The 17,406-nt window shown below is 36.8% G+C and overlaps 1 protein-coding gene and 1 long non-coding RNA gene across 3 annotated transcripts in view; one reads left to right on the forward strand and one right to left on the reverse strand.

Moving 5' to 3' along the window:
- The window catches only part of LOC133044701 (uncharacterized), a 98,023-nt gene that overhangs the window by 74,587 nt on the left and 6,030 nt on the right, over positions 1 to 17,406 (forward strand). The gene's annotated exons all lie outside the window — the stretch shown is intronic.
- Positions 1 to 17,406, reverse strand: part of MINDY3 (MINDY lysine 48 deubiquitinase 3) — a 79,773-nt gene that overhangs the window by 14,658 nt on the left and 47,709 nt on the right. For both annotated transcript variants that reach the window (XM_061126284.1, XM_061126285.1), the window contains one exon: positions 1,379 to 1,451. In XM_061126284.1, coding sequence (XP_060982267.1) covers positions 1,379 to 1,451 — 73 coding nt within the window. The remainder of the gene's footprint in view (positions 1 to 1,378; positions 1,452 to 17,406) is intronic.

The following is a 17,406-nucleotide window of genomic DNA, read 5'->3' on the forward strand; positions in this document are numbered from 1 at the left end:
TCTTACACCACACACGTAATTTGATCCACTGTGAGTTAAGACTTAACTGTAAGACCAGAAACCTTAAAACTTATTAGAAAACACAGGTGGGTAAGCTCCACGACACTCTTGGCATTGATTTCTTTTGGATGTGACACCAAAAGCAAAAATAAACAAGTGGACTGTATCAAACTAAAAAGCTTCTGTGTAACAAAGGAAAATGAAAAGGCAACCTACTGAATGGGAGAATATATTTGCAAATCTCACATCTGATAAGGGGTTACTATTCAAAACATGCGAAGAACTCACAGAACTCAATACAGAAACCCCAAACACTCTATGATTAAAACAGAGGCAGAGGATCTGAATGCACACTTTCCTATGAAGATATACTGATTATATACAACAGGTACATGAAACAGTACTCAACATCCACTAGTCATCAGGGAAATGCAAATCAAAGTCACAGTAAGAAATAGCAAGTGTTCAAGAAGATGTGGAGAAAAGGGAACCCCTGTGCACTGTTAGTGAGGATGTAAATTGGTACAGCCACTATGGAGTACAGTATGAAGGTTTCTCAGAAAGTTAAAAAGAGAACTACCACATCATTCAGCAATTCCACTTCTGGGCATTTATTTGAAGGACGAGAAAACACTACTTGAGATGCATCTTCATGTTCAATGCAGCATTGTTTACAAACCAAGATACTGAAACACTCTAAATGTCCATCAGTGGATGAATGGATAAAGAAAATGTGGTATATACACTAAATGGAGTATTATTCAGCCAATAAAAAGGAAGGAAATCTTTCTATTTGCCTCAATATGGATGGAACTTGAGGGCATCATGCTAAGTGAAGTAAATCAGACAAAGACAAATACCATATGATCCCAATTATATGTGCAATCTAAACAAGACTGAGGTCATAGATACAGGAACAGACTGGTGGTTGCTAGAGGCAAGGGGTGGGGGAGTAGGTGAAAGGAGTAAAAGGTATCAGAGGTACAACCTTTCGGTTATAATGTGAGTCATGGGATATGATGTACAGCATGGTGACTAGAGATAAATCATACTGTATTGTTCATTTGAAAGTTGCTAAGAAAGTTTAAATCAGAAGTAGTATCTTTCCCTGTTTAATACCATCAGAAGTCAAGATTCAAGTAACCATACTTAAGTAGCATGTGAAACAAAACCCTTCTACCATGTGAGAATATGATGATCACTTTTTTTTTTTTTGGTTCTCATTTCCACTGTTTCTTATTTCAAATTTTCAACTAGTACAAGACAGATTTCATTCAGTAATCCAACAACTCTTTAAAAATAAAACTCAGGAAAGGATCAATGTATTTCAAATATATAAAGATATAAAACAATGCTAGTAAAAAATAAAATCTTTTACCTTCTGGATCATAAGTTTGAAAAACTCTTCTGGCTTGTTCTGAAGGAGCCTCAGGGGCAACTAAAGCCATATCCTGAAAACATAAAAAAAAATGCTATCAATAAGCTGCAATATTATGACATTAAAAACAAAATAAATACAAGGCTAGAGAAATGAAGACATCTGGAATCAAAATACTGTGAGTTATGTTAATATTTATATCAGAGCTGTATGACTCTCTGGGCCTTAACTTTACCTCTGAAAAATGGCAATACTACCTCAACCACAGAGAACTGCTGTGAGAATGACAGACATATAAAGTTTTATATAACTCTTGAAAAAGTCTAATACTGTATAAGTAATTACTATAAAACTGAATCTGTAAAAATTAATGACATTTTTTGTTTTATAGTAATATCTAATGAAAAATGACAAAATATACTCAAGTTTTCAAATATCTAAAAATTAAATCCAGAGATATGATAACAATTACATAAGAATTCATTTGAAATTTGTTACTTTAGGAAGCACGTTATATCAATGACCTAGGGACAGATCAATAATAACTTCTGAATGTTCAGAATTTTAACTTTTATTAAAGGAAATATCCAAAAGGCAGGTTTCTTTTTCCTATAAAACTCACTCTCTATCATGATGAATTTCTTTCAAAGTAAACCACATTACAACTTACCAAAAATAAGCACAAAATTCAATGTTATCTTGGACTCTTCACAAAAGCTTGACTCCACATATTTTAACCATTATGAAATTCTACACTTAACGAACATGAAACTAGAATATAGGCTCTAATTGTTTTCCTCTATTCATATATCTGGTCCAAGCATCTGCCTATAATTGTGTTCACTCAGACAAACCTCATCAGAGAGCAAAAGTTTCCCAAGCTTCCCTTTATACCATCTTGATTCCTTTTTGAGGAGTAGGAATAAAGGAAACATATCTCAACATGACAAAAGCTATTTATGATAAGCTCTCAGCCAACATTAAACTCAATGGTGAAAAGCTGAAAGCTTTCCCACTAAAATCTGAAACAAGACCTGGATGTCCACTCTCAGCTCTTCTAATCAACATAGTATTGAAAGTCCTAGCCACAGCAATCAAACAAGAAAAATAAAGGGATTCAAAATAAAAGGGAAGAAGTAAAATGGTCATTATATGCAGATGACATATTATATGTAGAAAACCCTAAAGATTTCATATAAAAACTTCTAGAACTAATAAATAATCAACAATATAGCAGGATACAAAATTAACATACAGAAATCTGTTGCAGTTCTTTACACTAATAATGAAATATCAAAAAAGGAAAGTAAAAAAAAAAAAATCCTTTTTAAAATCGCATCAAAGTAATAAAATACTTAGGAATAAACCTGGCCGAAGAAGTGAAAGACTCATATGGTGAGAACTATAAAACACTGATGAAGGAATCTGAAAATGATTTAAAGAGACAGAAAGACATTCCATGCTCCTGGGTGGAAAGAATTATTAAAATCTCTATACTACCCAAAGCAATCTACAGATTTAAAGCAATCCCTATCAAATTACCTATGACATTTTTTACAGAATTAGAACAAGGAATCCTAAAATGTATATGTAACCATTAAAGACCAGAACTGCCAAAGCAATCCTGAGAAAAAAGAACAAAGCTGGAGGCATAACCCTCCCAGACTTCAGACAATACTACACAGCTACAGAAATCAAAATAGCATGGTACTGGTACAAAAACAGACATACAGATCAATGGAACAGAATACAGAGTCCAGAAATAAACCCACACACTTGATTTACAGCCACATATACATCAGTGAACTTAGAATACTCACCTCAGTACCACACACAAACTCAAAATGGCTTGATGACTTAAATATAACACATGACACCATAAAACTCCTAGAAGAGATCATAGGCAAAACACTCTGACATAAATCATAGCAATGTTTTCTTCAGTCAGTCTCCCAAGGCAAGAGAAATAAAAGTAAAAATAAACAAATGGGACCTAATCAAACTCTTAAGCTGTGCACAGCAAAGGAAACTATAAACAAAGTAAAAAGACATCCTGAAGAATGGGAGAAAATATTTGCAAATGATGCAACTGACAAGGGCTTAATTTCCAAAATATCCAAACACCTCATACAATTCAAAAAGTAAATAAATAAATCAAAACTACAACGAGGTATCACCTCACAAAGGTCAGAATGGCCACATCATTAAAAAGTCTACAAGTAACAAATGCTAGAGAGGGTGCACAGAAAAGGGAACGGCTGTACACTGTTGGTGGGTATGTACACTGTGGTACAGCCACTATGGAGAAGAGTATGGAGATTCTTTTAAAAGCTAAAAACAGAGCTACCGTATGATTTAGCAGTCCCACTCCTGGGCAGATATCTGGAGAAAACCATGGTTCAAAAGGATAAAGGCACCCCTACGTTCACAGCAGCACTATCTGCAATAGCTAAGACATGAGAGAAACAAAGACGTGGTACATGTACACACACACACACACACACACACACACACACACACACACACACACACATGAATATTACTCAGCCATAAAAAAAGAATAAAATAAAGCCATGTGCAGCGACACAGGCTGATCTAGAGATTATCATACTAAGTGAAATACACTAGAAAGTCAAATACTGTATGATATCAATTATATGTGCAATCTAAAATATAAAAAAATGAACTTATTTATAAAATGGAAACAGACTCACATAGAAAACAAACCTATGATTACCAAAGTGGGGAGGGGGTGGGGGAGGGATAAATTAGGAGCCTGTATTTAAAATAAATAATCAACATGGTCTATTTTACAGCACAGGGAACTATATACAGCATCCTGTAGCAAACCATAATGGAAGAGAATATGAAAGAGAGTATATGTATTTGTATAACTGAATCACTTTGTCGTAGAGCAGAAATACAACACTGTAAATCAACTATTCTTCAATTTTTTAAAAAGTGCGATATAAATGTTAAATAGAATTTAAATTGCTACTTCTCCATAGAAACAAATTTTTTAAGAAATGCAGTAAATAACTTTCGTCCCAATCATCTTGCCCTTATCTCAGAGATGAAGGAATAAACTCTTCAGGGTCAGTTAAAGTAGTTCTCACTTGACCATGTCTGAGCACCTTAATAGTATGTTCCATTCAATGCGGAGCAGGTATCAAATGAGTATGGGAATCAAAACAAGGCAATATATACAAGCCCCTACACAGTTTTAATGTATTAAATGATAAAATAATTTTTAAAAATCTGTTACTTTATAATGTAGATCTGGTAATGTCCAATTATTTCCCTTTTACCATCCCTTGATACCAACTTTTAGGGTCTCCTTTTCCTGCATTTTCAATATCATTTTATAGATAATACACATGTCAAGGACCATGCTTTCATCTGGTTGAACTTTCAATGCCTTTCTGATTTTACAATCCAGTCCTTTACTGCTGGATACTTGGATGGTGGTAACGTTTTACCATAACCACTGCTGTACCAAATAAACTGGAACATGTGATTTCATACGTGAACAGTCATCTACAGGACATGAACAGTTTTATCTGTAGGACAGAGTTCCAGAGCAGGATCACTGAGGCAAAGGAAAAAGGTGTTTGTAGTTTGGTACTACAGATACTACCTGATTCTTGGGTTAAATTTGTTCATTTAACCTAGTCTGAAGAGTATTTCTTAAAATGCTTTCCCTTCTCTAATACATCACCAGTGGAGCCTTAGCTCTACAATCACCTTTATATCAAGGCTAAGATTGTAGTGTTGGCTCTCAGATTTAGGGAGCATTTAATAGCATTGAGACTATTGTTATTATTATTCCTTAGCTTCCTTTGCCACTCCCAAACCTTAATTGCAAATATCTCTACATGTATTCCAGAATAAGCTTTCGCCCCCTTAACTGTTTCCAACTCTTTCTTTCTTTTTTCAATTGTCCCCTTGAGAACACCTGTTGGAATTTGTGGAGGAACAGTCACTGAAACTCTGGCGGAGGAAAAGGTATACAGCTGTAGATGACAGTTTATGCAAAGGGAAGGGTTTGGAGGCACAAGACAAAGACAAAGTCATTCTTCCTACTCACCACCTACTGCATTTCAACCTTTGTTTCCAGTAAGTGATCAGGCAGAGTTTGAAATGAGTTTTAACACCTTACTTCAAAATTTCTAAATATTAATTAAAACTGTGACCTAAGTAGAAGGAATGGGCATAATGTTTTTCTTAAACAAACAAAAGAATCTTTTGGGGTTAAGAGGTGGCAGAGAATATAAATGAAGCATCTTTTAAATCTTCCTACAAAGTGAAGTTTTGGGAAATTGCCACCGTTTATAAAGTTTGGGGGAACAAGGAAGATTCCAGTTCTAGTCAGAGGAAAAGGTTGGCATCAAATTCTCTGACATTAAAGATTTCAGAAAATAAGGGGGTGTGAAAAGAATTTATTAACTACCTGATGCCTCATCTCTAAGTTTGAAGTGCTACAAATAAAAAAATACTATGCTTATGTAAAAAAAAAAAAAGAAAATTAAAGTAGACTTAATAAAACATTCACTGCTTATCTCTTGCCTCTGGTTATAAACACATAAACAATTTAGGCTTCAGAATTGTGCTTAATTCTTGTTTGAACAGGCATGGCCTAATATAGAAAGATCAGATGACGCCTGGGCAAAAATCCTGGTGTACTCTGGTTTAACAAGTGTTCACTTAGAGTAAGGGTTGGCAAATTTTTTCTGTGATGGGCCAGAGAGTAAATATTTTAGGCTTCACAGGCCATAAGGTAGCAAGATAAGACAATGCATACAGCAAGATAATATAATACATAAACAAAAGCAGCTGGTTGTGTTCCAATAAATATTTCACAAAATAGGTGTAGGGCTTGATTTAGCCCGTGAGCCACAGTTTACCGACCCATGATTTAGAGAATATATTTTTCCCCCAATGCTCTAAGATGTAGTAAATATGCCTTCTTTTGACATATCTGGGGGTATAATGATGTCTTTAATCACCTTAGTAAATTTTACAAAGAAGGTACTCTGGCTCTGATGTGAGAGAGAGAAGAGGGTAGGAAATTCTCACTAGCCGGAATGGAATCATCAAAGGCAGAAACATGTGAATGAGCACAGCACAAGGAAAACTGGAAGAGCTGAACAGGAAGGAGAACAGTGAGAGACAGGGAGTGGTTAGGGGAACCAGCTCTGACGGAAGAAAAAACACACAGTTTGGAGGTGACGGTTAAAAACCCAAGTGGAGCACATGGCTGTCTTGACACTAGGACATCCAGTGGTTGCCAGTCGTAGGCCTCTTACAGGCCAGCAGAAAAAGGCGATGAGGACTAAAGGTGATCAAAGCTGGAGAGTCTGTCAGGTAAAATATGGAAACAGGTGAAAGGAGATTACGGCAAAGATGTCAGAATGGAGTATTTCCAAAAAGGAATTTAGAGAATTTCTTGTTTGACGCTTAAAAGTTGAAACAAGTATCTCAAAACACTATGAGGAGACAACGAAAAACCCTCAGAAGTAAACTAACAAAACAGAAATTCCTTTTTCCTCTTAAAATACAACCCAGTGGTAGTGGTCAGGTTCCACATAATAAAACCATCAACTATAACTGTCATTACTAGTGAAGCAAACTGTGTCTTGAACGACTAAGAGAAAAAATATCTTGTTTTGCTCCTTTGGTTTCAGTGATATACTAATAGCTAATCTGCCAAACGCCTTACGAATTAATTGTTCTTAACTCATATCACTGATTTTAAGATGTGTATATACTACGGGGGGAGGGGGGAGAAAAACACAAAGTCCCCCCTACCAAAACCACAAAAGATTACAATAAATTCTAAGGAAAACATTTCAAAAGTTTTCATCCATAAATTAAAAACAGTCTTCTAAATTGATTGTTGGCTTGCTTATTTTGAGTGTTTACAATGCTTTTTAGATTACTGTAGAAAAAGATCTCTTAGTTAAAGCTTGTTTAAATTTATGTAATGTTTAAATGTTTACAGATGAAATCAGGACAAGTTACAAAACCACCTTCTATTCCCATTAAAGTGCTTCATGCTGAACTCCAAACTTTTAACTCTCTAATTTGGTTTAAAATTACAAATTCCAACACTCATTTTTACCAATTTATTTAACTTCAACACTTCTAAACAAGGTTCCCTGTGTAAGACCTGGAGTAGGCTGGCCCATGTAGTAATTTTGGCGATATGGTAATATTACATATATTTCATATCTGCAAAGTAAGTTTGAACAGCAAGTGTAGAATTCCATTAATTGAGAAAGAGTCCTTTTCAACCTTAAGACAAGATATTTTAGTGAGATATAACTGCCAAATTTTTTTCATTGCACATAAAGGAAATGATTTAATTAGAAAGGATAATATAAAACAGAACTCTTATGTAAAAACTGTATAAATGTGAAGAATATGAAGAGGATTCTACCCTTAGATTTTCTATATCTACGACTTAAATGTGGCCATAGTTTTTAGACTGCATATTTAACATATATTCCCCATATAACTACCTACATCCCATAATGTTTTGAATACCTGTCAAGCCTATTAGATGACATAAAGACATCACAATCTAGTGGAAGAGAGAAAAATATGTTCCTATATGTTCCATGAATATTATCAAAATTCTCTTAAAATTACTTTCTAAAATAAAAGTCAAACACACATATCCCCCATCCTCAAAAAACTGCCGAGTTGCAAATAAATAGATTCCAATGATGTAATTCCAAATTATCTAAGGCAGCAAGGATAACTGTGAGCATTTTTTTTCTCCAGTTGCAGGACTTAGGAGAAAATTTCAGTGTGTACTGCATCCAAAACTCAAGGTACTCCGACAAGAGAATCTAAACATAAGAGTCAAATATTTTAATTAGCAATACTTTTAAATTCTGATTTATTATCAACATTAATTTTATTTTAGAAGTAGTCCTCTACATTAGTTAAATATAATCGGATGCTTTAATCACAGGAATGTTATAGCAAACAACTCCTTCTCAGCCAATTTACTGGTCAACAGAGACTGATAAACAATATAGCTTTTAAAGTTATCTGCCTTCACCCAACTTTCCTTAACCGGTAAAGTACTATAAGAGAACAGGAAAAAACCACAAAACAAAACCCTGAGGTGTAATGGGACTATCTAATATCCTAGAGTCGTGAAATGAATAGCTCTTTTTTGTGTAGCTCTGTCTGTCCACCATAAACCTTTTAAAATGTTGTAACATTAGCTATGCTTCTAAAATACCTACAGAAATATAAGGAAGGCCCGTGTTCAATGCATTAGCTAGATGTAAGTATGTAGCTCATTACCAGAAAGGTCTTTAAAGCTTATTTATTATACCCTTCATCATTATCAAGAGCAATCTGCTGTCATGAGTAATCAAAGAACCCCTGAGAACCTTATCTATTTTCAGGAACGATCACGCACATATAAATTACATCATTTTATAGTGTTATTAGGAGTCCTTCCACACACACACACACAGTTAACCGGGATATAATTTCCCTTTAAACTTTAAGTAAAAATTTGCTTTAAAAATCACTTTATTATATGTTCCATATTGACTTTGCTCATTAACTACTTAAGGAAAATAATTTGGGACCCACTAAGAAATAAGATTTTAGTATATGTGCTGCCGAAGCGAGCACAGAAATAAGATTTTAAATCAGTTATCAAATGCTCTCAAGTAGGGAATTCCCTGGTGCTCCAGTGGTTAAGAAACCACCTTCCAATGACGGGGACTCGGATTCAGTCCCTGGTCAGGGAACTAAGATTTCCGTATGCGCTGGAGCAACTACTGAGCCCCCACACGGTAACAATGACAACAAAAGATCCTGCCTGCCACAACCAAGACCTGATGCAGCCCAGTAAACAATTTGTTTTAAAAAATGCTCTTAAGTAGGTAGGAGAGTGGCCTTTTTTCTTACCCTCCCATGATTGCTCGAACATGCAGCGGTCCCAGCTACCCAACAACAGCTCACTGCTGTGTGCTGACCTGTGCTGTGTCAGCGGCGAAGTCAGAGTAGGAAATACACAAGCAAAGCCCTTCAAGATTCTTTCCGCACAGAAACATACACTCTAAATGTGTGAGCAAAACCAGGCAATGGAAGGAAAGTCTTCGATATGGTTCGGTGCAATCTTTATGATGATTCATACTAACACTGGTTGGATTCTTTTTCTCTGTATTGCTATGACTATACCACTCACTGCAGGGATCCCTCCAGCCTTCTCCACTGCTTTATGCCAGAGAATTCATCCCCCAGGCCTAAGGTGTCCCACTCTCCTGGACATCTAGGATAACTTCTGGTTTCTCTTGTTTACTCTGAAAAACTGGGCCAAGAAAAGCTCTTTGCCCCTTTAACTACTGTATATCATGAAGGAAACCGCTAACACAAGCTGTTACTCTAGGCACAGGGATACCTACAAAATTCAAGAAAAATGATTATCTGGCTTTTAAAAAAATGGTAGATGTTCATATTATATCAAAAATCAACCTGATGGTCAAAAATTCCTCATTTCTAGGTTAAGACTCTTTATATCCTTTAAACAAACTGAAACTCTGTGACATTACCTGGCCCCACAGTAGCCCAGGGTGGTAGATGGTACGGTCGATGTCAATTCCTTGTGCTTCCCTGTGAGAGTATGATCACAGCTTGTTGTCATGGGATCTGCAGTACCTCTGTGGGGCAGGGGTCTACTCCTGAGCCCCAGTGACATCACAGTCTGGTTAGGTGCCACTGTTGGCCAAAGAAACAGAAGCAGGAGAGACATTCTGCCAGCTCCCAGAAGAAGCTGTGAGGTCCTCACAGCAGGAGGCAGGCACCTGCGGGCCACGTGCGGCCACGCTGCGAATTAAGAGAAGCTTCAGGGTGTGTGTCTGGGGAGAAGGTTAGAGTGTGCCTCAGCACAGCAAAAAGACGGTGCACTGTCCGCAGAGTTCAAACATAATAAAATAGACTTGGTCAAATTCCTCTCTATCATCGTCAGATGCAGGCAGTTCTAGACCACTTCAGTGGTCAAACGCCTGCTCTGGCCTGGGGTGACTGTTCTCACTGTCCCCACCCCACCCTTCTTGAATACTGCTGTGTGAACTGTTCAAACTTTAGGATTAGTTGTGACTTCAGGAAGCTGGCAACAGGAATTAAACCCTAACATTCTGGCTGAGGTTTCAGTGTGTTTATGTCACACGTACAATATCTGCTAGTCCTATTCATCCTTGACCTGCTTCTTCCTCTATTCCTCCGTGCTGCCCACTGACGTGAATTTTAACCATATAAGCTGCACAGAAGGAATCTCCATACAAATATATATACTTCCTATGTTTCCTGTGGCTAGAAAGATGACTGACACTATAGTCCACACAACACTGGTCATTTAAACTTCGTAGTCCTGGATTAGTGTAAGTGTAAAGTAAGGAACATCCCTGACCTTAGATCCTCCCACATCCTCCTTCCTTTTCTACTATTTTAAACAAGGTTTGACCGTGAAAAATACTGACAGTACTCAACTTCTAATACTCTGTACTAAGTTTCATCACAGCTTCAGAGAGAAAGTTCTTAAGAAGGTTGTTTCACTTCCATGAGCAAGCTTTGCATTCATGACCTGGATGCCCATGGTGAGCCTTTCATTCAAGATAAGCATGCATAGCTTATCAAGATAAGCATAATATAGTGAGATGTCAGAGCAGAAATGATTATGCCAGCTGGTGCTGTATCTAATCCCAATTTTTGCTTCCATCTTATCTATTAGCACAATGAATACAGTTCAGCCATCATGAACCAACTATTATTCTCCAGCACAGAGTTTCACATCCCACATCTCTTTTTGCTTACTCTTTTCCCAAGCCTAGAGTACATTTTCACTTCATCTAAGTCTAATATACATTCTGTCCTTTAATTCCAATACCATCTCCTCTGCACACACCTCTCCCCTCTTTCAGTCTCTAGTTCACCCTAGTATAATAGTTTGTTTTCCTAAGGTACAGAAGTATGTAAAAGCTCAGTGAACAGAATTCATGCTTTAGCCAGGAGGTGTTATTTCTCACTGGTCCCAGACTCTAAAATGTAGATGAAACTAGTACTTATTTCACAGGGGGGCACTGAGGCCTGAATGAGGAGTGCACATAAGATGCTGAGCATACAGCTGCCATGGGGTCACAAAGAGTCAGACATGACTGAGCTACCTTTACTTTCACTTTCATCATACATTAAATATATGCTCTAAGGCCTTTTCTGCAACCCACTCTATTTGCCATAATTATTTTCATCAATTCTAGACGGACAGGTAGAGGTATGGACTTATCAATGCTGATTCTAAATGAAAACTCATAGACTTTACTCATAACAGAATGCCTTCAGGCATGTATCAGCAATACCGTATCTTGTATGGACAATTATTTGGGTTCTAATGTAACAAAAAGCTACAAGACACAAACTCAAATGGAAAGAGTTTACTAGTTTTAGTAAACTCCATGATACCACGGACATGACTGAGATAATTAAGAGAAAAAAGATTCATAAAAAACCATACAAAAATATGACAATTATGATTTAAACTACAAACAGTAATATTTTAGCTTTCAAATCCATTTTCCTTTCTGAGGCAAATAAGGCATGAAATTTAAACAAATGCACAAAACTCTAAAATTTACTTAGGATAAATGGATGGGATGACTAAATCGTATTAATACGTAGGAAAACCATATTACAAAATGCCCAACTGTGAATCTAATTATATTCCAAGCCCTAAGACTTTTATCAGTAATGAAAGATACATACATAGAAGTGAATTTTCTTTATGAGAAATAAAATCTATAAAGTATCATTTTGCTTCTTTTCCTTAAAATTGTGTTAATACACGTAGAGGAATATATTCATGGTAAAGTAGAACTGTTCAACTTTGAATGCCCTAAAAAAGGTTCTAACATGTAACTGCAGTAGTCCTGCTAATGTTACACCAAAGAGTAAGAACACAAAAAGAGCATGCTCTGTATAAAGAATTCTATCTCGATTCCCAGTAACAGATACCACTGTAAGAAGAGTCAGCTCATGCAGGAACAATTCAATGTTTTGTTTCTCCTTTGCATTAAATTCAGTTTCTCCATATACTTTGCATTTAAACAGAGATGTGTTTTCATGTGCACTTATCTAAAAGGAAACCTGTTTTATCATAGGAAAGGTCAAAGGCAACACTCTGTACACAGTATACAAGGAGTCCTTTTATAACCATAAAAGAGAACAAAAAGGAATGTAAAACTCATCTTCCCGGCTTCAAAAGAAAGTTTGAAATGGATTACCAAGGAAATTAAGTCACTGATCTTCTGAAGATGAAGCTAGATGTCACAGGTAGGTTCCAACTATTTTTATGTTGGATCAGCAGCTTCCATCCCAGAGATTTAAATGCACAATGAAAACAAAAACACTAAATTTATTTGCCTATCATTGTATAGATATAATTCTAATAATATTAAAGTATCATATTGTCAAATTTAGAGCATCATCTTGAATCCGCATTGAAAATTAGCTCCATAATTAGTTCCAATTCAAGAGGAAAATATGAAAGTGAGCCAAATGATTTTAATCTGAGACCATCATATGTAAACAAGGAAGTTAATGAGCCAAAGAGAAAACTGAGGATTAAAGAGAAGAGAAAGCAAGAAAGTTCCAGAAAAACATCTATTTCTGCTTTACTGACTATGCCAAAGTCTTTGACTGTGTGGATCACAATAAACTGTGGAAAATTCTGAAGGAGATGGGAGTACCAGACCACCTTACCTGCTTCTTAGGGAATCTGTATGCAGGTCAGGAAGCAAACAACAGACTGGTTCCAAAAAGGAAAAGGAGTACGTCAAGGCTGTATATTGTCACCCTGCTCATTTAACTTATATGCAGAGTACATCATGAGAAACGCTGGGCTGGATGAAGCATAAGGTGGAATCAAAATTGCCGGAAGAAGTGTCAATAACCTCAGATATGCAGATGACACCACCTTTATGGCAGAAAGTGAAAAAGAACTAAAGAGCCTCTTGATGAAAGTGAAAGAGGAGAGTGAAAAAGTTGGCTTAAAGCTCAACATTCAGAAAACTAAGATCATGGCATCTGGTCCCATCACTTCAGGACAAATAGATGGGGAAACAGTGCAAACAGTGACTGACTTTATTTTTGGGGGCTCCAAAATCACTGCAGTGGTGATTGCAGCCATGAAATTAAAAGACGCTTACTCCTTGGAAGGAAAGTTATGACCAACCTAGACAACATATTAAAAAGCAGAGACTTTACTCTGCCAACAAAGGTCCGTCTAGTCAAGGCTATGGTTTTTCCAGTAGTCATGTATGGATGTGAGAGTTGGACTATAAAGAAAGCTGAGCGCAGAAAAATTGATGCTTTTGAACTGTGGTGTTGGAGGAGACTCTTGAGAGTCTCTTGGACTGCAAGGAGATCCAACCAGTCCATACTAAAGGAAATCAGTCCTGGGAGTTAATTGGAAGGACTGATGTTGAAGCTGAAACTCCAATACTTTGGCCACCTGATGCAAAGAGCTGACTCATGTGAAAAGACCCTGATGCTGGGAAAGATTGAAGGCGGGAGGAGAAGGGGACGAGAGAGGACGAGATGGTTGGATGGGATCACCGACTCAATGGACATGAGTTTGGGTAGGCTCCAGGAGTTGGTGATGGACAGGGAGGCCTGGCATGCTGCAGTCCATGGGGTTGCAAGAGTTGGACATGACTGAGCGACTGAACTGAACTGAACTGAAAGAGAAGAAAAACACAGTAGGACAAATGTCCAAAAATTCTATCAGGTAATATTTGGATATTTAGAGTATGTCAACATGTCTTGGATTTTCCTAATGGTTCAGTTGTTAAGAATCCACCTGCCAATCCTACAAGCCCCAACTACTGGGCCCAGGAACCCTAGAGCCTGTGCTCTGCAACGAGAGAAGCCACAGCAATGAGAAATCTACATACCGCCAACTGAGAATAGCCCCGGCTCGCTGCAACTAGAGAAACCCTGTGTGCACCAACAAAGACTCAGCACAGCCAAATCAACAAAACTTTAAAAAAATAAAGTACTGACCATGTCTCAGTATGAAAAGGCTTGGCTTGTAAAAGAAGGAAAGTTTAATGTTAATATATTGTAAAACAAATGTTACACCACCTTGTTTTAATGACAAGGTTCTAAGTTCTTGAAGCATCTACTATTCAAAATCATTTCTTTTACCTGTTGTAGTTGGTTTGCAAGCTTTCAACTAACTCATCAAGAGTATCACGGTAGGATTTCCAAATACACTGCCTACACCCACCAGGCCTGCTCCCACACAACGTACAGATTGAAAGGTTTGATTCTGCCATAGCTCAGAAGGTCTGCTTGGAAAATTCTCCAACCTGTTTCACAGGAATTGTTTCCTTTTTTGAGGAAGTCCATGTGTAACACATAATGCATTTCACCTGACCCACATCCTCTTATTAGAGGGTTCTGTGGGACCCCTGCTGCTTGATGTCTGAGTTCCTAAAAGGTCCCTGCAGTTAGATTCTGTGCTATTCCCCCCTCAACATTAAGTGTAAAACTTCTCTTTACATAGCATAGCAAGCTATACATTTTTTCCAACCACATCAGAGTACAATATCATTTTTGTTGTTTCACATAGAAATTTGGCTAAGATTAAAAAAAAAGAGAAGACCCTGTCTATACTGGATAGAAAAGATGATTTATAAAACATTGCAGAATTAAATTTAAAGATTTGAAGGTTACATAGAGAAGATGGTTATAAATGATCAATCTCAAGTTTTATAACCTATTAGATTTCTTTTCATCATTGATTTTCCACTAAAACTGAATTGTGAAAAATCTCTTCAAATCCTACAAAATGTGTTCAATGAGTCTCCATGGGTTGGGAAGAGGGTTCCAATAAAAATAATAATTATTTTTGGGCCATCAGTTCACTTCAGTCATATCCAACTCTTTGCGACCCCTGGACTGTAGTAAGCCAGGCTTCCCTGTCCATCACCAACTCCTGGAGCTTGCTCAAATTCATGTCCATCGAGTCAGTGATGCCACCCAACTATCTCCTCCTCTGTCTTCCCCTTCACCTCCTGCCTTCAATCTTTCCCAGCTTCAGAATCTTTTTCAATGAGTCAGTTCTTCAGATAGCTGGCCAAAGTGTTGGAGCTTCAGCTTCAGCATCAGTCCCTCCAATGAATATTCAGGGTTGATTTCCCTTAGGATTGACTAGTTCGATCTCCTTGCTGTCCAAGGGACTCTCAAGAGTCTTCTCCAACACCACAGTTCAAAAGCATCAACTGTTAGGCACTCAGCTTTCTTTACAGTCCAGCTCTCACATCCATACATGACTAGTGGAAAATTTGGGGGCCATGGGATATCTCAAATAAGAAGTGATTTTATTAAGCATACAGCTTGGCACTGACATTTAAAATAAAAAACTTAAACTTCTTTAAAAAAAAAAAAAAAAAACTGCAATCATTTAAGAGTCCTAAAAATATACTATTCATTTCAAAAAGAAAAAGAAGTTATTTCACTGAACAAAAACAATTTTCTTATCCATCCTCAAACCATGAAGACAGACTTTTAAATGATTATTTATGACTATTCAAAGAGGTTTTTTTTATTCACTCATCTGGAGAAAGAATCTGTGTATGTATGTGTATTTAAATTGAACAGGCCAAAGAGTAAAAGCAACTTCTTCTATTTTTGTCTCCATATAGGATACTGCAAGCATTAACAGTTATTTCTTGATTTCAAGCTTAGGGATCTATTGAATTCTTATGATAAAAGACAACTTAGCATATTCAGCTCTATTTTCCCCCTTTATCAAGTATCAACAAGGTTTCATCACAATGTGAAATAAATCTTCAGTGTATTCTGCTAATTTATTTATCTGTTTAACAAAAATCTATAGAGCACGATCACTGAACCTGGCACTGTTCTAGGTGCTAGAAACAGTAAGAGACAAAATGGACAAAAATTTCATTGAGCTTACTAGTGAGATAATACCTAAAACAAGTAAGTAAAATATATGTTATGTGCCTAGTAACCAGAATATATTAAAAATATTACAATTCAATAAAAAGACAAACAGCCCAATTCAAAATCCGGCAAGGGACATAAATAGATAATTCTTCAAAGAAGATATACAAATGGCCAAAGGGCATATAAAAAGATGATCAACATCATGCAAATCAAACCACGACAAACACTTAACACCCACTAGGATGGCAATACTAATACTGGGACAGTAACAAGTGTTGACAAAGATGTGGAAAACTGGGAACCCTTGTTTACTGCTGGTAGGAATGTAAAATGGTATAGTTGCTGGGAAACAGCTTGGCATTTCCCCCAAAATTAAAACATAAAACTGCCATATGACCCAGCAATTCCAGTTCTAGATTGATACCAAATTCCCAAAAGAATTGAGAACAGGGGACTCAAACAGGTCCTTCTGTAGGAATGTTCACTACAGCACAATTCACAGTAACCATAGGTAGAAACAAACCACACCTCCACTGATGAGTGGACACACTGTGTTACATGCACACAATGGAATATCATTCTTTCAGAAAATGGGCTGAAGCACTGAGACATGCTAAAATAAGGATGAGCCTCAAAATCATTATACTCCAGACACAAAACGTGATATGTTGTATAGTTCATTTACATGAAATATCCAGTATAGGTAAATTCATCGAGACTGAAAGCAAACAGGTGGCTGCCAGGATTTCAGGCAGGAAGAATAGGGAATAACTGCTAAATAGATCTGGGGTTTTACTTCAGGATGATGAATATGTTTTAGTACTAGATACAGGTGATGGCTACACAATATTATGAAATGTGCCAAATGCTACTAAACTGTTCATTAAAAATGGTTAATTTTGTTACATGAATTTTACTTCAATTAAAAAATATCTATTTTGAAAATAAGTGGGAGAGAGACTGTTAATGAAAAGGGAGGAGGGACTGAGATTTTTATAAAGGGTCCCAGGGAAGGCCTCACTAAGAAACTG

The sequence above is a fragment of the Dama dama genome, chromosome 23 (assembly GCF_033118175.1).
Source record: "Dama dama isolate Ldn47 chromosome 23, ASM3311817v1, whole genome shotgun sequence".
In the NCBI taxonomy this organism is placed as follows: domain Eukaryota; kingdom Metazoa; phylum Chordata; class Mammalia; order Artiodactyla; family Cervidae; genus Dama; species Dama dama.